This window comes from Urocampus carinirostris, chromosome 6 (assembly GCF_059441175.1).
Source record: "Urocampus carinirostris isolate Australia breed hairy pipefish chromosome 6, RoL_Ucar_1.0, whole genome shotgun sequence".
NCBI lineage: Eukaryota > Metazoa > Chordata > Actinopteri > Syngnathiformes > Syngnathidae > Urocampus > Urocampus carinirostris.
Window position 1 is genome coordinate 12,499,682 of NC_142354.1, and position 25,776 is coordinate 12,525,457.

The window sequence follows — 25,776 nt, forward strand, 5'->3', positions numbered from 1 at the left end:
TTGAAACTGTGTACTGAACAAAGGGAAATACCAAAAAAGGGGCTTGACAGTAGTAAAATAAGAAACTAATACTTAAAATTTACAATTAGTTTATTGTATTTTCAAGTAGTTTTTAGGTTTTTTTCTTTAATGTGTATTGAACCTTTTTTCACGAAAAATGTTACTAACCCTTGGATGTATAAGTGGGCTCTAAAATGACCCCACTGGTTGTTATGCTTCAAAATATTTTATGTCATATTCCGAGTATTCCTCATAAAACATGTTTATGACATGATACTAGTAGTATTTTTTTCTTTTCCTACTAATTTTCAACCCCACTCACAGAACAGTGTAGGTACCTGTAGGTTAAGGGTTATAAGTATTACATATACTGTCATGCAGACCGGGCAGAGCGCACCCAATGATATCCTGGGCTATGTTGATGAGGTCTTCTTTTCAAGACCTTCAACTTTGCGCTTGTGTTTTGCAGCGCACCTGTACAAGTGTTACGCGCTGCGAGAGAGCTGTGGCATGTGTCTGAAGGCCAACCCGAGGTTCGAGTGCGGCTGGTGCGTGCAAGAGAAAAAGTGTTCCCTCAGGCAAGAGTGCGCACCCACAGAAAGCACTTGGATGCACGCCACCGCCGGAAACAGCCGGTGCGCACACCCCAAAATCACTAAGGTAAGCCTGAAACCCAAATCGCTGTCTTTTACATAACAACCGTCCGAATATTAACCTGAAATTTAGCTTAGCATTAGCATACACATTAGCATCCGTGACTGAAGACAATACTGTACAGTGAAGGTTTGGAATTTAAGGTTTTTCTAAATAGAAGCTATCAACAATTATGTATAGACTAGGTCCTTATTAGAATAATGAATATTTTCCCAAAAAAGGTGGCCAAATGGTGCCAAAGATGTACTTTTGTGTAATGAAAGTCCTCAAAGGACGTATTTAGCACTGTTGGTACATAAAACTGCATCAAATAAAAGCACTCCTGCAGTGTTTGTCAACATATCTTTGATAAATAAATCTTGAGACACACTGCCTATTGGGGCTGCACAATTTTGGAAAAAAGACCTAATTGCGATTGTTCAGACCTATATTGCAATTTTGATGTGATTTTCGGTCTTTAAAACGTGGGTTTTATGTACTAGTTTTTTTTTTTCCAGGGAGAACATAAACATTTGAGAGGATGAACTTAGAGACTGAGAATCTATAAATGTACAAATAATAACAGAATTGCAGTTGAATAAATGGCCTTTAGTGTCGTACAAAAGTACAAATAAATTGGAGGGTTATTCCTTTCAGTGTAAGAAAATTATTTTTAGAGAGGCTGGCTAGCTACATGGCTATCCTCGGGTAACTGCGACTTCCGCAAAATTTTTGTGACGACTAACATACAAGCGTTACAAAAGTAGCAGTTTCCCACAAATAGCAGATCCAAATTGTCCGTTTCATGGGTAATGGATCTGGTGTTGGCGACTAGCCATGTTCGGCAGCAGTGGCTTAAGAGTTGTTACCCTAGCTGTTAGCTTTCCCTACCAAGGCCGCCTCAGTCAATTCCCGGACGTGATAAAAATCCAGGCAGCACCTGCTAGTGATCGGCTTTTCCTTGCACTTTCCTGACTTTCCTCGGAGTCTGATTTAATAAATGAATTGATTTTCAATGTAACAAGCCACTAAAGCTACCAGCTGTTTTGGTGGCCATTTGTGCAAGCTCTGCAAAACTGACTGGCAACCTTACACCAGCCTATCAGAGTCAGGGACACACGTCTTGCAAACTTTGGCGGGGCCTTTATTGGTTAGTGCCATTAAGAACCCGATTTTGATTGGCCGGCACTGTAAAACCATGAAATGTGACCATTCTTGTTGGCCAAACACTCCATCAATCATAACAAATGGGAACTACAGTATGAAACCCTGAAAATACACTATCGCACGACGTCACATTGCGATATTGATTCGATTTCGGTTAATATCGTTTAGCCCTACTGCCTATGGAAAATAGTTACATCGATCCATCCATTTTCTGCATCGCTTAGGGTCGCAAGAAAAGATTTTACAGTTTTTGGTAGAGGTTGACTCAAATATCTGCATAAAAGAAGATGTCGCTAGCTTTTTTTCACTAGCAGTCAGTTTAAAGGACTATGCAGCAAACTTTCTGCACAAGAGGAGGCAACACTACTTTTGAGTGTAGAAGAAGCTAGTTCTCTGTGCAGAAGACGACAACTCTAGCTTTGAAGCATTAACGGAAAAATAGTCTTCGAATATGATGATTCAAACTTCTGCACTAAAGAAGACGACGTTAACTTTTTGCAGAGAAAGGGATGGCGCTAGTGTCCGCATACAGGACGACGAGTCTAACTTTCTGCACAGTGGGAGACAACGCTAGTTTTAGGAGTAGGAGCTAATTTTCTGCGCAAAGGACCTCGACAACGTTAGCATTTTAGCATTGACAAAAAAAATAGGCTTTGGGGTTGTGGATGATTATTCCAATTTCTGCAATAAAGAAAGTGTTAACTTTCTGCACAGAAAAAGGACAACGCGCTTGTCAGCGTAGAGGACTAAGAGACATATTTTCTGCACAAGAGTAGACAACGCTAGTATTTTAGCATTGACGGAAAATGAGTCTAGTTTCTGCACAAGACAAGAAGACACTAGCTTTTTGCAGAGAAGAGTACAACGCTACTTGTCAGCATAGTGAACCTTCCAAATGTTTGCCTCAAAATTGATAATGCTAGCTTTTGGAAAGAACAAGGCACTAGCTTCCAGTGTATGTTTCCAGCATAGAAGAAATCAACTCTAGTGGTGCTTTAAGCTGGAGGTTGGGTTACACCTGCAAACTTAGTTTGTGATACGTTTGTAGATTAATAGACACAAAATAAACAAAAATTAATAATTGGGAACTTGCAAGAAGAACAGGAGAAGCCTCCCTCAAGGTTATCGCTATGCCAGACTCCTTATCTGTTCTAAAAACCGTACCTTGAGCCCTTTTTTTTAATTCAATCTCCAAGGTGACAAAAGGTGGATCTACCCTAATGTGTGTGGGAGTCAAAGAACAGAAACATTTTTGGCCGATAGCGACAATGATGTCCAAACTACAAATAGCAGTAAGGACTTTTAGTTAAAATACCAAACTGATATCCCATGCAATCTCCTTTGCAGGTATCCGATATTAAAAACTTATTGGTGTGTGAAATAAAGTTTTCTTTTCAGTATTATTTTTAGTAATATTACTCCATCGTGTGTCGCTTGAACAAAAAAAATGAACAAAACTGTGAATGATAGTCCAGAAAAGCATCGTGACTTACACTTATATTGGTCTTAAAACGAGTGCTATCAAACACCGATAGCAGAAACTTTTATTCGCATGATGGATAAAGGAAACCTTTGAATTGAAGAAAATCTCATCCCTGCTCTCCTTTTGAAAGAGTTGTGTGCGTTAAGCGTGTTGCCTGGCAACCCAACATTCCAAATAACAAACATGTCGGTATTTCTGTAAGCCAAGCGGTCAAGGGGCCATCCTGGTTTAACTGACACTCTGCACTCTGTAAGCAAGCTTCGATTGCCTCATCCGGGGGAAAAAAAAATCTCATGTTTTCCTGCTTGACGGGAATTTCTGACTGCCAAGGGCGAAGAATTAAAAAGGGGAAAAAAGTTGAACTCTCCTGGCTCGGCCGCATGACTGTTTGGCCCGGCTTAGGGAAGTGGTCGGATGCAGTGGGGGAGGACGGACGGACGTCTTCCACAACATTACCATGACGCCAAACACAACGCAGATGGGACGAGCGAGAGGAGGCCATTTTTCACACCGCGCTGATAGATTAGAGCAAAGATTTCTCGGTCTGGGGGAGAAAAAGTGACAAAGTGAACGCGGAGTGTGTTAATTGCGTCCGTCCTGGAGGTCCGAGCGTGTTTGTGTACTTTGGTGCCTTTGAGATGCAGGGTGGGCTGAGGCAAATAAACATTGCGGCGGTCCCATCTGTTGCCATCCATAACCGCGGAGGTGGCCTATGTCTCGCCGTGACCCGGGTTCGCCGCGGGGAGGGGCAGGCTGTTCACAAACACCGTGGACATCTAGTGGAGTGTAACCATTATTTCAGTAATCCATGAATCAGTCGATTCTTTTTTTTGAATAATCAAAGAATCGGACTTTCAAAATGCCCATTTTTAATTTCCTCTTTTGTGTTCAAATATTTTTGGACACAAAAAATGTGCACTTAGAGAACAGAATATTCTATACGGGTGCTTGAAATCCATGACACTGCTTGAATTTTAATGTAATATTTCCAAGGTCATGAAAATGCTTGAATTTGGGGTGAAGTGCTTGAAAATACTGGAAATTATTTCCATCGATGTGTTTCCTAGCAGTCTGACTCGATAGACCACGTTTTTAAATGAAGAACAAATTAAACGGTGATAAAAATGACGCCGATGGTGGCTCCAGTCCTCAGCCGGACGGCTCCCAAATGCATACTTATGTTTTTTTTTGTGTGTGTGTTATATCATTAATAATAATATAACTGTATGCACCGAATAATTTAGTAATAATTACATATGTTTTGCAGGGGATCCCTTAAAACACACTAAATATAAAGTGAAACATTTAAAGATCTTCCAAAAAAATTGTAAAATACAAAACAATTTAAGATTTAAATTCGATCCCTGGAAATGCAAAACCCTAAAATGTAAATTAAAAAAAAACAATACTCATCAGTGCTTAAAATAAAGGATAAACCAACCCCAAAAAATTAAATTTGTTTACAATTCTATTTTAATCAATTTGGACACAGATCTTCTGAAAAGCCCGCAAACTATATATTAAAATAAGTGAAACACAGAGCAAAATATCAGCATCGTTTATAATTTTTCTCTGCTTTGGAACAATCAAATTCATTAAAATTAGTCCAAAACTAGTTATTTTTTCCTCTTTTTGTGCATACAGTACTTTCTCTCTTTTTTTCTCTTCTAAATTGAACCCCATTATTACCCAACACCCGTAGAGCCTGTTTTGTGTTTGTAATCTAGCGTGACGTAGCCAAGCTGCGCGTGCATCGTTGAAGCGGAATGGCAGAATTCATGTCAGTTTGTAGCAGCTCATGACACAAAATTATTTGATCATTAATGGGAACAGCTGTGCTAGCGACTTTATTTCAGTCATCAAAGTTAACATGAACAAATAAATGTTTTTTTAATCAGTGCTGGATTTCTTCATTAAAAATACTGGGAAAATTTGAAAAATCATTATGATGCTGGATCCTAGAGCAGTGGTTCCTAACCCTATTGGAGCTAGCAAAACCCACCAGTTTTATATGCGGATTCACCAAACCCCTACTATAATGTGTGCACAAGTAAACTTATGCAGCACATAAAGAAATATATTTACATATGTTTTAGATGAACAAATCAATTGCATTACAGGTTTCCCCCAAAGGTAGATAAGGTTAACTCTCGCTACACAGCCAATCATAGCATCAACATTATTTGTGTATTACTTTCTTTTTTTGTGCTCGACATCGTTTGTGTTTGTTATTATTATTATTATTATTATAGTATGAGAAATTAACGAAAAGCGATGTTTGCCGAGGCACCTGGCGCTGCCACAGTTTCCTTCTTTAACCACTTGTGTGAGCCACTTGGCCGCAAGCTACGGTTCGCCGCTAGCTGTTAGCTTCTACTGCTGTGTCCTTCAGTGGCCTTCCACAGCTATTTTTGCGAGACAATGTTGCTGATTTCCGTGATTAAGGCATCTCACGCTTGTCAATTAAACTTTTTACCCCGCTGTTTCCATCTCTAGCCACTTATGTTTGTTATGACTCACAGAAGGTTGCTACTGTTATTTTTTGCTGCTCCAGTGTCACACTCAGATCATGCACACAAATGTCATAGAGTTCATGATACAGGCATTTTTCGTCAAATTTTAGAGTTCACACCTACTAAAAAGCTTGCATAGCAATTATTTGCTAACCTGTAGCATCTCCCGGCTAGCTTTGACTTTAACGCCCGATGAACCTTAACTTCGACAAAGAGAATCTTCTTCCTGCGTCGTTTTATTCTAGGCGAAGGCACAAATTGAATATTATTCCACTTCTTACCAGGCGAGCTTTCTCTTTCAGTTGATCCTCCATTTTGACACCTGATTCAAATGCGCTTTGTTCGTTTTCGCAGCGCGGAATGCTAGCTGGTCGCCGTCTATTAGCCGCGGGATTAGCCACTAATTTCATTTGCTCTGCAGAATCGGATGTATAGACTGAGAAGGGCGCAAATTATGCACGATCCAATTAGGTGCTGGAGTTCCAGAGACCAGGCTCATTATTTATACCACTATTTAGGGTCTCAGTTTCACTTTTATGTTTTTAATTTTTTTTTTTGTTTAGGGAAAAACACATGTCTAATAAAGTAAAATTAGATAATAAAAATAGATCATATTTTATAAAATAAATACAGGAATAAATACATTTCAAATGATAAAATACAATTAAAATCATAAATAAAACAAATTTAAAAACAAATCAAATTTAAGAAATTCATCAAAAAACAAGCTGTTTTTGAGGGGGGCAAAAGCTGCAAAGCACTGCTTTTATAAAATAATAAAATCAAATTATAATTGATTTAAAATAACATTTTAAATAAAAAAGAACAATTGATTCATTTTGAAAAATGTAAAAGATATACAATTTAATTAAATTTGACAACATCAATAAAATAATTGAATGGGGAAAAAAATTAGATACAAAAATAGAATTTTAACTAATCAGACTGAAAGCTCTTGCAAGATGCTTTAATAATATAATAAAATATAAAAAATAGATACAGAATGTAAAATAAAGAAATAATACAGTACAAATGAAAATTACATAAAAAATATTATGAAAAACATTTAAAAAATTAAGTAAGAACAAACAAAATAAAAAAATTAAAAAAATAGAATTGGTAAAAGTCAAGTCATATTTATTTGAAGTCAACAGAAGTTTCAAAGGGCTGTACAGACTACAAACTAAAAATGTAACTTTTAATTTTGACTGCCTGAGATCGAGCCAGTCTTACTTTCTTCAATGACAAACGCAGAATGCATGTGCATTTTTTTCCCTCTCACTTAAATGTAAGCCTCGTTTATAACTTCATCCATCCATCCATCCATTATCTGTACCGCTTATCCTCAGTAGGGTCGCGGTAGGTGCTGGAGCCCTTCCCAGCTATCTTCGGGCAGTGGGCAGGGGACACCCTGAACTGGTTGCCAGCCAGTCACAGGGCACACAGGGACAGACAATTCGCTTGCTCATTCACACCTAGGGACAATTTGGACCGGCTAATTAACCTAACATGCATGTTTTTGGAATGTGGTAAAAAAATGGAGTGCCCGGAGGAAACCCACGTAAGCACGGGGAGAACATGCAAACTCCAAACAGGAGGTTCAATCTCATGACATCAGAACTGTGCCGCACACGCGCCAACCACTGCGCCGTTGTGCTGCCCCGTTTATAACTTTTTTCTTGAAAATCTTTGAGAAATTATAATAATTAATATAATTTGTCAGGAGTATTAAGCTAAACCAAAATACATATTGGATTATACTTGAAATGTATTTCATTGCACTGATGTTTGAAAAAGGTTTGTATATGGAACAATAACAATCAAATGAGCAACCCCACCCCCACACACGCAGGTTATCCTCCAGTGTAGTGCGGCATTGTCCTAGTAATGGCCTTGGATGCTGCCTCCATCATCCATCTTTTCAGGCCTCTTCTCCCTCAGGAGAATGAAAAAGTCTTGGACTTAGCCCTTGGAAACCAATTAAAACAACTATGCTTGTCCTAAGAGCAGAGTCTGCATTTTTTTTAATACCTTTGCGTGTGAGCCGCAATTTGTACGCAGTAAATGCAAAAGCATCATTTTGTATTGTAAATAGGTGTCATACCTGGGACGGTGAATGTCGACGTTTTCTTCCAAAATACAATGAACCCTCTTATTAGGGGTGGGCGCATCGATCCAAATATCTATGCTATCGATTCTAAGCAAGTACTTAGATCTATACTATTGTTCCGGGATTGATACTTTGCTCCCACACCATTTTCTTCAAAGTGCAGTTTCTCTAAGCCCCTCTCTCTCCTTCTGCAACTCTCCGAGTCATTTATTCAATGATTATGACATTTCCCAACAAAAGGTATCAGGATTTCTATCAATCGATCGATAATACGCTGTATTTACTTAGATTGGATTGTTTACTAAATTCAAAGTATCGCCAACCCCTACCTCGTATAACGCAAGAGTTACGCTTCAAAACAAACCCATGGTAGGTTAACTGTGAAGTTGAAATAGTTAATTGAAGGAGTAATGTGTACTAACACGCGGTACTCCAAATAAAAGCAATAAATGAACAAATAGTATATAGTAAGTAGTGCATATGTGTAATGTACATGCATATGATTGAATAATGTATTTTTTTCTAATATTGATTCATTTATCCCTGGTGTGACATGACTGGAGGTGGTTGAGTGGAGTAGCAAGTGGATGCAGAGGTGGTAGAAGAAAGCGTGCACGAAACAATTTTTTGTTGACGTACAGTGGGGAAAAAGGTTGTTAAGAAGGGCTGAAAATACATATTATTAAACACTGTAAACTGAAAACCTTTTCAGGGTTCTACTTTACTGATAATGGTTTTTAAATTTGTGATATCAAACACCCCTTGCAGAAGTCTTTATTCACGTTATGGATTGTTGATGTCGAATGGGAAGATACCACGAAAAAACATCCTATTTAACACTGCAAAGGGAAAACGTCATAAGGCGGGGTCGCCGTTTCCTGTGGGTCTATTTTACTTCCGCTGGTATCGGTCTTTACATGTGTTTTATAATGCACTCATAGCAGAAGCATTTATTCACAAAACGTATTGTTGATGTCGAATAGTGAGGACAATGCTGTAAAGAGGGGCCAAAAAACAAGTAATTCTACAGAAAGTTCTGGTCTATTAGCGATACCAAAAGCCAAAAAGAGATCCGCAGGTTCAAGAGCATTTTCTGTTTGGGCCCCAGTGCTGTGGAATGCTCTGCCCTCTGAGATCTGATCTCCAACCTCAGTGGAACTGTTTAAATCTAGGCCTAAAACACATCTCTATTCTTTAGTATATGATCGACTTATAGTTCATGTTGACAATATCTGTGTATTATTTGCTATTGCAAAATCCATTGTAGCCTGGTCATCCCAGAAGGGGGATTACTTCATGTGCGCCCCTTCTTAAGGTTTCTTCATTTTCCTCATGTTGAGGTTTTGAGTTTTTCTCGGCCGTCATGTAGGTTTTAGATCAGAATATGGTGGTCATAAATGTCTGTAGTCTGTACAGCCTTTAGAAACATCTTGTTACAAGTCATTTAAAAATGACTTGACACACTGTAAAGGGAAAATGTCGTAATGTGGTGGCCCAGTATCTTGTGGGTTTTTAGATTTGTGCTACAGCAAAAACCTCTGTTTGCATAGCAGATTGTTTTGTGTTGAAAAGCGGGGAAAATGCAGTTAAGAGATGCAGAAAAAAACATATTTTTCTACACTATAAAGTAAAATTGTAAACTTATTTTTTACCAACAATTTGTCTCTCAAGTCAATTCATGTCCTGTTTTTATTTGTTAATCACAAGAAGTCTCAAAGCCCAGCATTTAAGACCACCTTATTCTGATCTAAAACCTACATGAGGGCAAGGAAAAACTCAAAACCTCAGCATGAGGAAAATGAAGAAACCTTGAGAAGGGACCGCACGTGATGTCATCCCCCCTCCAGGATGACCAGGCTGTGTCGAATGTTGCAATGACAAATAATACACAGATATTGTCATCATGAAGTATAGGTCATTCATATGCTATAGAGTAGAAGTGTGTTTTAAGCCTAGATTTAAACGGTTCCATTGAGGTTGCAGATCGAATATCAGGGGGCAGAGCATTTCACACCACCGAGGCTCGAATGGAGAACGCTCTCAAACCTGCGGATTTCTTCTTGGCTCTTGGGATCACTAGTAGACTAGCTTTTTCAGAGCGAAGACTCCGGACCGGAACATAGGGGAAAATGAAACCTGAAAGATATGAGGGATGCAGTCCATGCATGATTTTGTATACTACCATCAGAACCTTAAAATCACATCTTAAGCTAACAGGGAGCCAATGCAGGTTAGCTCAAATCGGGGTAATGTTATCAAACTTTCTTGTCTTAGTTCAAAGCCTTACTGCAGCAAGAACTGTGCACCGAATAGGAATGCAGAAAACTATGCACAATGAAAATCTGTAAAAGGTGAACTTGTTAGAGCGAGGGAATAATGGATATTTAATGACCCGAAATAAGTCTAATGCGGGTTTTAAATGTTTGTCACATAAAGATTGCAAGAACTAAATGAAGCAATCCCTGTAGAGCAGCGGGCAGCAAATATGTTGCGACGAGGGAGTGAATTAAGATCTTGTGTCAGCACTTTGGTCAATAAAGCTGACTGGAAATGACCCTTTGACTGTGGTCAGGGGGGGAGGGTCAGAGACTCTGCAAAGGCAAGAAGGGAGAATTTCTTGGGTATCATTGAACATGCTTAAGTAGTAACACTATTGACACAGTGGACATACAGTATAGTGGACCACCCATATAAACTGTAAATCCATTCTTCTGGCACGAGCACATCTTGTAAAACAAACAGGGGGCAGCAACCTTTTCGGTGTGGAGTGCCACTTTTAAAGGTCCTTGTAAATGGGTGTGCCACACCAAGATTAATGACTCACACAACATTTTTTTTAATATCCAACAGCTGTCATTTTACACCAATCCGAATATACAACATGGATATACATTGAAATTGTATAACTGACCAATTTATCTTCCACTATTTTCGTTCATCAACAAACTAAAAAATGTGGAAGGCCTGTAGACATCCTTCAACTGTTCTTCATCAACAATGAACTGAAATCTAAATCAAGTGATATGGACAGCTACCATACCATTCATCAATAAAATCTTATTTTAGAAACTATAAAAACTTGAAACACACACACACACCTTTAATATATTCACCATCAGTAAATGGTTTTGCGTGCATTGCCATGAGAATACAGCTTGCATTAGTGGTGGCGTTTGTAGCAGTGACAAACGTTTTCAGGGTCTGTGTTTGTTTGCCGTACCTGGACACAACGTGTTTTAATGTCTCCGCCTTTCCAGACTCGTCCTTGAATTCATGTTCATGTTTCGTCTCGTAATGACGCTTAACACTTGTTGACGTGCGAGGTACAACGCTCTCGAGGCATAATGCACGGTCATTTTTCGCACAAAGCCTCAGTCATCTGTCTACACTGGCTGAAAAGAATGAGATTTCTTCGCTGGAGGAGTTGTTGTGATTTGTTCACTTATCGCGCGCTGGTGTTTCTGTGGCTGGGTTGAAACACGGATCCTTCTTTTTCTGCGAGTTACGGCGCAGACACGCTCACACACGGAGCAGAGGACGGGCGACGCTACCGTAAAGCCTCTGAATAACACAGCACGCAACTGAAAATGTCAGAATTTTACCTAAAAATGTGCATGAAAAAAAATCATTAGTATTTTGCTGTGCGCTTGCGTGCCACTGGTTAACCATAGGTTGCCGACCCCTGTTGTAAACAAACGGGGCAGCAATGGAGCACACTTTTGGCGCAAACAAGCTGCTGCTTTGTTGATTTTGTTGAGTGAGATGAGCGAAATTCTCCTTGATTTAATGTCAGAAACATCTATATTTTCGTTGCAGGCGCTTGCTCATGTTCTCCAAACCGACAATCGGCCCACTTTGCAAACTAAAAACAAGTATGAAGCTCTGCGATTTCGCCGATAATCCCGTCAGCATCTTTTCCCAATCCCTGCCCTGTCGCATCCGTCCCTCCCCCTTTTTCAAAGCGTTCGATGGTATCGAAAACCTCCGACACAATGGCACAAGTTGTAGATGAGAAAGAGGAAAAAGTCCTTCTGAATGGAAGCCGACAGCCGCGACGGGAGAATACGAGTCGATGGCTTTCACCAAAGGCGACTTTTTTTTGTCTGGCTGCGAAAATGACAAGTTTTGTATCTGCGCCTCTTCTGATAAGACCGACCCCAACACAGAAAACGATTTGATTACCATATCTGCAGACTTTTGACGACGGCGGGGCTGTGTGCCAATCATTCTTTTGTCTCCTGCCAAAACAAACGCATTCAAGCACGCTCAAAAAGAGGCGAGCGGCTCGAAAAGGGACAAAAGCGAGAAGCAAGCAGGGGGAAAGGGCAAGGGAGAGCGTGAAAGCGCATCCAATGTAAGCTTTTGTTGCGGTAAGATCCAGAACACTCCATCGTTAGGCCGTGATCCCTCGCTACTTCGCGGCATCGCGGGTTGAAAACTATTTCCAGCCCATTATCCCCGATAGCATGACAGATTACATTTTTGTTTATATTTTGCCTTTCTGTCCCTCAAAGAATGAACTGGACTTCTGGGGCCCGATCAATTATCCCCCACTGCATACTGCTGCGCGTCGGCAGGGTGCGCTTTTGTAGCGCCCGGCGGCTCATTTTCTATGGTATTTCTCCTAAAATGAACTGCACTTGTGTGGCCCGATCCATTACCCCCCACTGCATACTGCTGCAAGTCAGCAGGTCGGCACTTCTGTAGCGCCCGGCGGCTTGTTTGTGATAGTATTTCTCGCTAAAATGAACTGCACTTGTGCAGCCATGACCCATCATCTCCAGTTCTATATTGCTGGGATTTGGGATTTGCAGAAGGATTTTTTTTTCTGGAGGCATGCCGTTCCGGCCCCACCACAGTTGGGGCCCAGGATCCATTATCCTCGGTCAACTTTAGATGAGAGCAGTGGCTATGATTGGCTGCAGGCTGATGAAAACCTTTTGTAAATATTACTTAAAACAAGTAAATGATTTCATTTAAAATGAGGAAAATATATTTTCCAATAGACAACTAAATAATTATAAATATAAATATATAAATGAAAAAGTAATGAATACAAAATAATGAATGATACAATGATTTTATATACATATGGAAGATAATTTAGTTAGTTTCAAGTATTAATTTTTGGGAACTTTTTGCAAATCTTCCATTGTATTTTTTTTTTATTTATTTAAAGTAGAAAAATACATTCCAGTTGGACATTTAAATATTATTCGTGTTTTTAAAAAATATCATTATCAAAAAATATCTGAAATTATTCAAAATGAGAAAAACAAATCTTGCAACAGAACAAGAAAAGGGCTGATATTGTTGTGCATTTTAAGCATTCTTCACAATTCTTGAACTTAATCATAAAATAAGAATAAGAATATATAAAAGACAAATTATCTTGACAACAGGGCTAAAAAAATTTTTTTGCTCATTTTATGAAATATTCTTTTCTGATCTTAATAAAATAATGATAGAAAAATCTGCTAAATTCTGTCTTATAGGTGAATAAATTAAGAAAATAATACTTAAAATGACTGAATTTGGCTTTATTAATTACTGAAATGCTTTTAGATACTTTAGTTTGTATGTGTCTGATGTGCGTTTTCCGGCTTAATTTATTGTCTATTATGACCTCTAATAACTTCTGATACAGTGTCTATTTACCATACATACTGTACATCCACATTATAAATATGAGAGATGTCAATATTTTTCATACAACCAGAAGTCACTTATTATTTAAGTGTTGTTTTTTTAAAAGTTTTATTGATTACTGTATACCGTAAATTGTAATGTAGCCCCAAAACATTAATTTCTGGGGGCCCTAATAGGCATTTATCAGCATATGCTTTGCTCCCCGCCCATATTCTGCGACAGCTGACCCCTCCCCCATCAATTTCTAATCCAATTAGCCTTAGCCCTAATTATCCTCCTAATGAGTGATTAGCCCAGGGACTATTGTCCGTGTCCATGCTGCGGCGCGATTAGCGACACGGTCCGTCTCGGTTAGCCATTAGCCATGAGCACCTCTGCACACCTTTCACACAACTCACGAGGGGAACGGAAGGGGTCGGAGTTCACCGAGTGCTGTAATTGTGTTGGCTGGATTAATCGTGCCGGGGTCATGGGGGGATCCTCCATCTTTGTTCATCTTATTTCGGCATCAAGGATCTCCAGCCAAGCCAAATGAATGATGTGATTGTATTTCATTCTATTATATCATTATATATTCTACTGTAAAAAATTATTTTAACAGAGGACACCCAAAATATGACATGGGGGCCGAAAAGTGAAATTGCGTTATAGTGGCATATAGAGACCTATGGTAACAAAATAGTATATAGAAAGTACTAATTATCTGCACTATTCATGCATGTTATTAAGTAACATAAATAAAGATAAATCAATAAATATATAAAGGGAATAAATATTTTATATATACATTTGGTGTGACGTGGTTTGAGTTGGTGCATTGGTGTTAGCGGATGGATGCAGAGGTAGGGAGAAGATGGCAACAGCTGACTAAAATTGTAATTTCCTTACTTTATTTGCCTCTTAATTGTCATAATAGTTGTGATTGTGGTTTGGTTACGTAGGTTAACAATACGTATACCTTTTTCGTATTGCTCGATGATTGCAAGCTTTGTTTCCATGTTTTAGCATCACAAAAAGCCACAGCAGATAAATACAGTGCAATTTTATTTACATTTGATGTGTCATAACTTGAGCTAGAAATAGTGTCGTAAATGAAGTATTTATGTGTAGATAAAGTGTTTTGAACACCTGGTAGCTAAAATAAAAACATTCAAAACACAAAATGATATAGTAAGTATCATTTATGTGTAATACACACATAAAATTACATAACAATATACTTTTTTATAAATGTGAGGGGAAAAATACGTTTTACTTACTTTTGACCTGGTCAAGTAGCGCATCGGGTGGATGCAAAAGGAGAAGAAGATGGCTGATTAAAATCAAAACTGATTGATAAAAATTGTGCAAAGATTGTCATGCCGTTAAGATTCATTTGCTTAAATCACCTGCTTATTCCTAATAATTGACAAGATCGTCAAATTTTTGACAACAACACTTCTTAGCAAGGGGAAAGATCCATATGACTCCCTTATATTTATTAATAATCGCAAGCTTCGTGTCCACGGTTATCATGTTTTTGCTTCTCCAGCCAACATCACTGCAAGCATTGTAACCATAGCTCATAAATACAGTACAAAATATGCATTGCTGTATTGCTGCCTCTCAGAACACACACTATTTTTTACTAAGTAAAGAAAGAGAAAGGCTTCATGGGAAGTTGTTTAGCGAATAGCATATTGGCATATTAATGATGGCGTGCTGCAAACAAATAATTGACTAGTATTTTATATGGCATCGACCAAGAGCAGACAGGCTGGTGTTTTACTTTGTGATAAATACTTAAGTAAACCACAACCATACTCAGTTTTTCTATAGCAGCTTTTTTTTAAAACGCACACCTGTATGCGTGTCTGTTTGGTTGTAAGGCGGTCGCGCTGCACTCGGGCTCCGTATCGATCGATAAAAAACAAAATAGGAGCAGCGACGGAGAGTGCGCGTTTTAACATGGTGCGCTTATGGGCGTGAAAATACGTTGTTCAAATCAAAGCCGAAAGTAAACGTGCACAAAGCCAATCGTAATTTCATTTTTACACACTACTATGAGGCGCAAGTGTGTGAAATCATGGAATGACTTTTAGAAAGAGAGGTCAAACATTTACAACTCTCTCACAATGTCTAGAAAATTTGTCCGAAGTAAAATACCAAATTGTTTTTAGTGTAGTCTCCAAAGGACCACTTTGGGAATGATTAGACCTTCCCTTAGAAAAATGTGCAAAATGCAATGTTTAGTTTTTCAGATTGTGATCAAATGTGACAAGGTACTTGATAAGGCTTCAAGCTATTGTCTCACCTGTATTCCAGCTAAGATGCACATGCTACACATAATCAGCACGCATTAGATTGCAAAAAAAATTCAGGCGAGAATAAAAAAACCTTCTATTTCTATATGTTCTTACTTTGATTACTCAATGTTTGGTTGACCTTACAGTGATTTTTTTGGTTTGGGACAAAACTTCAGAGTCTTACCTTTCAAAGGGGATAAAAACCATCCATATTCCACAAACGGTTCATGAACAGCATTCAATTTATCCTGGGTACGTCTTGGATTGGGATTTCAGGTGAATTTTACAGGAACATTAAGGGGTTAATGAATGTCAGGATAAATAGCCACAAATATTTACAATGCATTTATTTTCTATGTGCAGTTGTTTCCCGAGACCGGTCCCAGGCAAGGAGGAACCATGCTGACCATTACGGGAGAGAATTTAGGCCTGCAGTTCCGAGACATTCAGAACGGAGTCCGCATCGGAAAAGTGGCCTGCAACCCGCAAGAAGATCAATACATCAGCGCTGAGCAGTATGTTCACATTTTCTGTCTCTAATAATATTGTTCAAGATAAGTTCTGCCACTCTATTGTTTTAGTGCTTAATCAGAGTGGCGGTTAGCGCTTAACATGAAACATTTGACTCTGCTATCAATCGCATTACCTCATTTCAGATCCTTTATCCAAGTAAATCAGCCTCTCTTTGTAATTACATCTGAGTTGGAGGTTCCTCAAAGTTCTGCCTCTCATGAAGTCGTGTTTTCCTGAAGGCCATTTTATATTTGCATTTAAGAACTGGATCGCAGGAGAAACATTATTTGAGCCATATGCACACAAGAAGCATAAACCTTTGGTCAGTTTTTCACTCGAATGAGGAAAAACAAATGCAGTAATAGTATACAGTGCAAAGAACATTTAAATGATAAATGGTCTGCATTTAAATAGCGCTTTTCAAGTCACTGAAGACCTCCCGAAGCGCTTTACAATCTGCTTCACACTCACCCACTCACACATACCAATAGCCAGAGGCAGTGATGCAAGGCGCTTACCTGCCTATCTGGTTCAATGTCTTGCCTAAGGACACAGTGACATCAAAATAACAAACAGAAGTGAGGTTTAATAGTCAAAATAACAAATTGACATCTTGTGGAATCTCCTTTGCAGGTGTCCAATGTTAAAAAAAGAAGAAACATCACTTCCTATGGTCCTAGTTTAAGGAAGTATTTTTGGTCGATCTGTTCTATAGCCACTTATTTTTTGTAATTTTCTCAAAGTAGGACCTGAACAAATGTAATCTGTTTAACCTGTGCTCATCTGGGATATTTGTTGCCCCAAAGCATTGTGGGACTTGTAGTACAGAGACTAACGAGATACACACACCTGCTTACTCGCTAAAAAGCCTCATGTGTCTTAGTGGATTTCTCCAGGACATTTGCATTTTATTTTCTGCTCGCAAGGCGAAAATACCTCAGTTTTATCCATCTATATTTAGTGTAAGTCTATGCTTCTGGCAAGCCATGAACATGTCTCGTGATGCACATTAGCTGTTTTTTTTATCCTGATGAGCAATAAAATCCTGCTTCTGGAGTCAGATACTTTGAAAAAAAACGGCATACTATATTTACGAAAAGAGAAACGCGCACAAAATCCAGTAACATTATACGGCTTAGGTAATCATGTCTACCGATACACTTGATCAAACAGTTGATCAATACTAAACTTATTAATGTTATTAAAATCAAAGAAAGTACACTTGATTATGATGAGATAATACGTCGCCTATAAACGTTGCACAAGTTCTCCAATACTGAACGGCACACATGCCTTTGCTATGGAAATAGATCACTCATTTTAATCAAGTTCCATCGGATTTGTTATACACATTATTAGTGAAAAATCAGTAAAAATAATCATACAAATTCTGATGTAGAACAGGGAAACCACATTATATTTTTCCACCTCGTATTTGGCTTTTATCTTCCCTTTTTTAGAGGTCAGATTATTTCTCGTGGCATCATTGCTCATCTCTTGTTCTTTTTAGTATAAATCTTCATAAATCTTTATCGTGCCATTAGCGCAACTCTGCAACTTCTAGCTGACTCAAGTAGTCCAGAAACCAACAGAGCTGAAAGACAGATGTAGCAGTGTATTACCTGACACCATGCTTTATAAACCCGGCACTCTGGGGGAAAAAAGGGAAATAAAAGAAAAAAGAGGGTCGGTTTGATATTAAATAATTAAAATTCATGTTTCATTTAAAATAAGGAATGGAAAAACATTGTCAAAGAATGTTGATGATGATACTGTAAAATTCGGACTAAAGAGTTCACCTGATTATAAGCCGCACCCATTACATTTTTAATGGAAAAAAACATTCTGTACACACATAAGCCGCACCTTAGCCGGTATATGAGGTCCGGCAGTAATGTTGACCGCAGTATAAAATAAATGTGTACAAAAAACACATTCCACCGCTATTATTTTGAACAGCACTAAAAGAGTAATTATATATATTGTTATATATTCACCCAATTTAGGGGTTACCGCCGTTTAATCTCATCTTATTTGTCTTCATAGCGCATCAACCGCAGCAGATTTTTGCGTAGGCAGATTTCTGACCGAGAGTCGTCCAGAGTTTCAATCAAATCTCCCGGTGGGAGTCCGGCGAATAAAATAAGAAAATAGAAACAACGTTCACGTGAGAAGGCGAAAGGCGGCGGTTGCCATGACCACCCGCCGGGAGACTGCAAAGCGGGGAGTTAATAACTCATCTCGGGGAGATACGGAGGATATTAGCAGCCGGCTCGATTAATCAGCGTCGCTCACTTTGACCCGCTTATTCCGTCCGTCGTTTTCTTCCCGTTTGGCCTTTCGCGCTTTCGTTCTTTTTTCTTCCCGTCTGGTTTGTTCGCTGCGGCTAATTAACAGTCGAGAGGGATTTTATTGGGGAAGGATTTGACCCTTGGGCTGCGGCTCGCCCCTTTCCTGCCTGCGTTTTCATTGTGAACGGTTCCGCAAGTCGTACAAAAATGGTAATTAAAGTTTTTAATTGGAAAAAAAAACTGTTGAAAGTATTTATTGTCTGCCCGTCACCCAAAAAATTCTAAACATGATTTTCTGAGGATTCGTTGTACATACTTTAACTAAACCCGAAAAAGACCAAAACTAATTCAAAATCAGGTCAGAATATGAATCAAACATGCCTAATTCCTGCAAGTCAGGGGTGTCAAACTCATGTAAGCTCGGGTGCCACATGTTAGAAAAAGGAAACTCACAGGGGTTGGACTAGTAGAGCAAAGTGATAGAAAGCTAAAGAAAGGAATAGCAAGAGAGAGAGGAAAAAGATAATACGCAGGGTTGAAAGCTATGGAAAAAAGTCGCAGCTTATAGTCCAGATAGCTGATATTTTTGCACATTTGACGTATTTATTTTAATGTCAATCCATCCGTCCATTCATTATCTGCACCGCTTATCCTCAGTAGGGTCGCGGGGATGCTGGAGCCCATCCCAGCTGTCTTTAGGCAGTGGGCAGAGGCACACTGGACTGGTTGCCAGCGAGTTGCAGGGCACACAGAGACAAACAACTCACTCGCTCATTCACACCTAGACACAATTTGGACCAGCCTGACATGCATGTTTTTGGGAATGTGGGAGGAAACAGGAGTACCCGGAGGAAACCCATGCAGGCACAGGGAGAACGTGCAAACTCCACCTGGGGAGAACCTTTGCACCGTGGGGCTGCGTGCTATCCACACAGCCGCAGTGCCACCCTTTTTTTATTTATCTTAAAAGGATAATTCAATGTTTTTGAGATGAAGTGTTTGAGGAGTATGTTAGTAGTGACAATAATGGATGGATTGAGAAATGAAATTGTGAGATACAGAACTGGAGTAGTCATGGAACTGAGCAAGCGTGTGGATAAGAGAGTACTCGGTCGGTTTGGACACATGGAGAGGATGGATGAGGAGCGAATGTTGAAGAGGATCTAAGGAGCAGAAGTAAATGGAAGGAGATCAAAAAGAAGGCCGTGATTGACGTGGATGGATGGTGTTATGAGTGCACTGCCGGAAAGAGGTCTAAGTTTAGTGGATGTTTGAGCTCTTGTTGGTGATAGGAAGGAGTGGAGAGGTGTTTTAAAAGGATAGTGGGATACTTAGACACGTTCTAAGGGATGGGCAGGGCATGTGTATGATGCGGCAGGGGTAAACCAGTGAAAGCTGTCAGGCCCTGATGTTGAACAGTGTGTTGTGTCACCCTGACCTGAGTGACACGGCCGCTTTCTTGTGTCCCGTTTCATCTGGAAGGACGAAAGCATGACCGACTTGGGTACAGAAGTGCTTATCTTGTACATTTTTTTGTGTTTTTTTGTGTTTTTTTGCTTCTTTTTCCTTTTGTCTTTTCTTCGTTTTTGTGTATGTATTTGCCTTGCTGTCGATCCCCCCTCTCATGGGATATGACCAGGGAAGCTAGATCGAATTGTAATGCAAAAATCTTGCGTTGTATTCCAGGATCGTATGTCGACTGAACGACGCGACGGGTTACCGGGTGCAAGAGGCACAAGTGGAGGTGTGCGTGAGGGACTGCATTCATCCGGACTACAAAGCCGTCTCCACCAAGGCTTTTACGTTTGTGGTAAGACTTTCCAGGAGGACGCCGGCGTCTGCGGTTCACCCGTCGTTTATTTCATGGGCGGTTCAAATCCTCTGTTTGTGTCTGGCCAGTCGCCGTACTTCACCCGCGTCAGGCCTTCCACTGGGCCGCTGTCTGGTGGCACAAGGATCACCATAGATGGCAGTAACCTCAACGCGGGCAGTGCCGTCAACGTCAAGATTGGACTCCACCCCTGCCGCTATGAGAAGTGAGTGTACCAGGGGCATTTCAACAGATTTCTCTTTGTATAATACCTCGTTATTTATAACCGGGTTCGTATGGTTGCTTGAAATCCTTGAAAATGCGTGAATTTTAATAGTGTGTTTTCAAGGTCTGGGAAATGCTTGGATTTTGGGTGAAGTGCTTGAAAATGCTTGAAATTGTAGTCATGGCCATGTCTCTTGGCAGTCTGACTCTATAGATCGCGCAATAAATGAAGATTTTAAGTGTGTGAAAATGCTCTCAGTCTTAACGGCATTGTCAAATGCCACCACCCCCTATTGGTCGCACCTAAGAGGACAGCTCTATTTAGAACCTGGCTCTTTTGGCTCGGCTCCAAAACAGCTCTTCTGATTTTTTTTTGTTAATAGTAATAATGTGTTACGCTCCAAATTATTTAGTAAATGGTAATTCCATATGTTTTTTCCCTGAAAAACAGGAGTATAAATTAAAATACTCAAAGATCTACCAAAAAAAATGTAAAATCCAAAACAATTTGAGCTTTTTACACAAAGTGGAATAACAACACAAAATCCCTGAAAATGCAAAACAATACAATAATAAATATCAATATTAACTCTTAAAAAATTAAAATTAACTATTTACAATTTGTACCCATTTTGATACAAATCTCCGAAAAACATGCAAAAATTATTAATCAAAACAAGTAAAACAAAAGATTAGCAGTCTCTAAGTATGAATGCGCTCTGCAATCAATGTCATTAAAATGAGTCCAGTTTTGGCAGGTTTTTCTGTTTTTTATACATACAGTACTTTTTCTTTCTATTCCTTTGTATGTAACTTCAATATTACCCGAACATCTATAGAGCCCTTTTTGGCCAAATGTCACCCAAAAATCGTGGATGAAAGATAGGAACCGCTCAAAATAGCATAAAAGTATGTGCTAGCAGCAAGATAGCGACCTTGTTTTTGTCATCAAAGTAGACCCAAAAAACACAATTTTGATCTGCGCTGGATTTCTTCCTTTGAAGGTACTGAAAAATTGGCCTTGAGGGTCTTAAACTGCTTAAATTTGGCCATGGAAAGTGTACGAACCTTGATATAAACACAGTATGTCCTCATTTTAACTTCAGTGTATAGGTTGGGTTTGGATGCACAATGCACTATTTTTTCCGACTGATAACCGATATAGTCCTTCACGAGACCAATACACGAATCCTTCGATATAACGCAGTTTACTTCTCACGGTTTTCGTAACTTCAGGATTTGTACCAAGCATTGGGTTCTGAATTCTGATCGGCTAAACCGAGAGTCGTCAACAAGCGGCTCTGGAGCAGCATGGAGCTCTTTGGCGCTCCCTCTTGGCTCCCTGTCGCTTTTTCAAAATGTTTGATAGGGGAAAAAAGTTTCTTTAGAAGGACGAACATGACGCAAACATTCTTTGTTATAGATATAGCTCTGTAAAGTATGTACATACCGTATGTGTTGCCTCCCTTATAAGACTTACTGTGTACAGTGAAGAAAATAAGTATTTGACCACCCTGCTATTTTGCTATTTCCCCCACTTAGAAATCATGGAGGGGTATGAAATTTTCATCGTAGGGTCATGTCTACTGTGAGGGAGCTGAACTAAAAAGAAAAAACCAGAAATCACAATGCACGTTTTTTTTTTTTAAATTGTGTGATACAGCTGCAAATAAGTATTTAGTCAGTTAGTCTGTTTCCAAATTATATTAACATCAACACTGCTACCAAATACTACAAATCCTCTGTAGTTTATGGGAAATTATAAAATACGCATTTTCTATCAAAACTATAAAAATCGGGATATAAATCAAACAATGCTTTTTTTTTTTGTATTGACCGTGTTGATTGGTCTTTGGTTATCTGCTGGACATTTGCAGTAACAGCAGACTTGATTACTGTTAGAACCACTTTTCGACTTTTAGATACTACTAAGGAAAAAAAAAATCAAAAATCAAATCTAATCTAATGAATTGTACCTCTGCATATCAACGATATACAAGCTAAAACATTATTGCTGCTTAAGAGTTGAGCAACTCATCTTGTCCATTAAGATTCCTGTTTTTCTTCTATTTCCACGCACAACAAGTGACAGATCCAACTAATGAGCTCGCAACTATCAAGTTCTTTTTTTACATGCTAGCAAAGGCCAATTTAAAGCTCCGTAGCGCACTCGGAGAAAGGTGAACATAATAGTCTTGGCCTTTCATCCACTGAGCAGAAATAACCTTTATGGGCCAAGTAATGAACTGGATGTGTCTGTCTTTTTAACGTGTCTTTGTATTCAGTCGGGCCTCAACTTTAATCAAAACCTATTTACCCGAGTCACTCGTGCGCTTATCTCTCTTTGCAAGCGTATTTCGCGGATCCCCCCATTGGCTTTCTTTTGAGTCGGCCGCAACCTTGTCAGAAATACATACGTGACACCACAGGAGCTCGCAGCGTTCACACTGTTGTGAAAATAGTCACCATGGAAACTGAGGACTAGTGGAATGCGGGAAAATATTTTTTTTTCATTTTTAAAGTCATCCTCCTTTTATATTCAGCCCCCGACTTCAATCAGGGTATGCATGCAGGGAGCTGTTCTGAGTGACAGCGGGGATTATATTTGAAAATGGCGAATATGGATTCTAGGGCGACAACAACTCATCGATTGAAATCGATGATTAAAAGCGTTGGCAGCTAATAAGATGATGCATTTGTTGTATCAAGTCATTTATGAGCCGCCAAATGCATTAAATAAATACAAATAGGAGTGCACACAATTCTGTTGTGACGCTGGGATATGTAGTACCGCTTCGTACTGGCAGAGGGCGCCAAGACAGTTTTAATAAGGAAAGTCGTGTTACATTTTTTTAATTCTAAAGATTGAATATTGCATGATTTATAAACAAAATTGGCATGGCTATTTCATCATGAAACAAAGTTAACAAGAGAACAGGCAGTGCTGCAGAAATGGTTGGTTGGTTCCTTTGACCACTGGGGTCGTACGGGCACCATTTCCTGTGGTGTGTTTTGGGCAAGTACAGCCTGGTGGAATCATTTATATGAATAGAATCTATGGTGTAAAAAGTTTCTTAATATTTTACAATATTAACGAGCATTTTTATAGACACTAAAGCGCAACTAACCTATATAACTTAACTCATATAGTTCCAAATCGAAATCTGCATTTTTTGCACCAAAATGTGGCGTAATGTTTTCAAAAACTTTGGAAAAGTATCAGCGCATCTACAGAGAGGAAGCAGATTGTACTGTAAATTGACAACACTGCTCCACATTTTATATTGGACTGATTATTTACACGGTATTCTTTTGAAAAATGACCTATTCCTTTTCCAAAGCTTGTACTACGCCCGTTTTTTTTCACATTTGCTTCCAACCTGACGGAAAGCTGTCAGAAAAGAGCTTGGCTTCATCATCTTCCCCGTCATCTCCTCTCTCTGTGGATTTCAGCCTCCCCACAGACGAGATGGGAGGATTTGTGTACAGATCCGCGTGTCGAACTCCCATTCGGGCGACGCCTTTACATTTGCAGGGACTTGAAGCTCAGGAAGCAAAAAGACTCTACCTGCTTTTAGCGTTATTTAGATGCAAATCCGCTCGTTGGAGACGCATCTCGTGTCGCTCTGCCAAAAATCACAGGCCGCCGAAAATAAACCTCTGGAGCGGAACCTGAAGTTTCCCTGCAGGTCGCAGCTGGTCGCCTGTCTGCGTGACATGGCGCGTGGAGACGAACGGCTTCGTCTGTCACATCCCATCTTTCGGCAAGACGGAGCACGGTCGGGAGGATGACGGGCAACTAGCAAAAGTTGCCCGCCTTTCTGAGATATGAGAGGGATATTTTCTGCCTCTCGGCTGCGAGTGTTTCATCGGTTCGCTCAAATGTGTCACGTTTTTCTCTCACCATGACTGACTTGTTCTTCTCTCTCCAGGCGCAACAGCTCAGCGATAGTGTGCGTGACCCCGGCCGGACAAGCTCCGGGCCCCACCCCGGTCATGGTGGACATCAACTCGGCCGAGCTGAGAAACCCGGAGGTCAAGTTCAACTACTCGGACGATCCCACCATCCTCAAAATTGAACCCGACTGGAGTATTGCAAGGTAACAGATAGTCATGCATTATTTGCTCAATATTCATGCGTAATCCTTTACATAATCATTCCTGTAAAGTTGGAACCGGTCATTCGTTTATTTTCCAGTCGCTAATCCTTGCTAGGGTCCTAGAACCTATCCCAGCTGACCTTGGCAGTTGGAAGTAGATGTCGACCGATTCTTGGGTAGGCTCCGGTATCTGCGCCGATATTTGAGAATGCAAAGGATATCGGTATCGGCATTTTTATTCATTTGCCGCTTATTTAAGCTCTCTAAAGCAGCACTGGATAAGCAAAAGGGGCGTAGCCACCATCGCAAAAGCTTTTTTCCGCCTACAAACATTGCAAAGAGCTCTGCCAACTCCCCGACATGTCTGAGTGTAAATTAAGTCGCGGATAATCGTGTAACGCCCCTACGTGTAGTCAGAGATGCACACAGTCGCTGATGAGTTCTGATTTAATAAACAAATAACAAGCGGTAAAAACGCATTCCACAGGAGCCGCTGTTGGCCACAGCTCACGCTTATTTAAATATGAACACATAGGTAAGATTTTTTGATACTTCTTTGAGCTAAAATAAATTGTTAAAAAGTCATTTTTTATGCATTGTGATAATAATGCCTCATGAATGTTCTTTGGAATTAGTTGTCATCTCCCCGTTTTGATTGAGGATCCGTGAAGTACGTAAACACCCTTTTTATTTATTGTTTTCCACCTTGAAAACTTTGCAGAGTGCCATGTTTTTTACATGGAAACGTTTCAATTGTTATATGGTTGACTTGGTCTTAAATTTGATTTCCAAATGCATTAAAAAGGACTTAAAAAGTCTTGAATTTCACTTGCTATAAGCAGTAGGATCCATGTTCTTATGCTTGCTCTCCTGATGTGACACACACTGCATGTATAAAGGGGGGTTATTCATCCATCCATCCATTATCTGCACCACTTGTCCTCAGTAGGGTTGCGGGGTTGCTTGAGCCCATCCCAGCTATCTTCGGGCAGTGGGC

General features: G+C 39.6%; 1 protein-coding gene and 1 long non-coding RNA gene across 3 annotated transcripts in view; one reads left to right on the forward strand and one right to left on the reverse strand.

Moving 5' to 3' along the window:
- The window catches only part of plxna1b (plexin A1b), a 321,328-nt gene that overhangs the window by 244,151 nt on the left and 51,401 nt on the right, over window positions 1-25,776 (forward strand). For both annotated transcript variants that reach the window (XM_088337907.1, XM_088337908.1), the window contains exons 12-16: window positions 470-660; window positions 16,204-16,355; window positions 20,331-20,454; window positions 20,544-20,680; window positions 24,612-24,779. In XM_088337907.1, the coding sequence (XP_088194033.1) occupies window positions 470-660; window positions 16,204-16,355; window positions 20,331-20,454; window positions 20,544-20,680; window positions 24,612-24,779 (772 nt within the window). The remainder of the gene's footprint in view (window positions 1-469; window positions 661-16,203; window positions 16,356-20,330; window positions 20,455-20,543; window positions 20,681-24,611; window positions 24,780-25,776) is intronic.
- On the reverse strand, window positions 3,389-12,226 carry LOC148363839 (uncharacterized). The gene is made up of 3 exons (XR_015850697.1): window positions 12,089-12,226; window positions 3,907-4,059; window positions 3,389-3,827 (listed from the first exon to the last, which is right to left on the reverse strand). It is a non-coding gene; the product is annotated as an uncharacterized LOC148363839 (long non-coding RNA).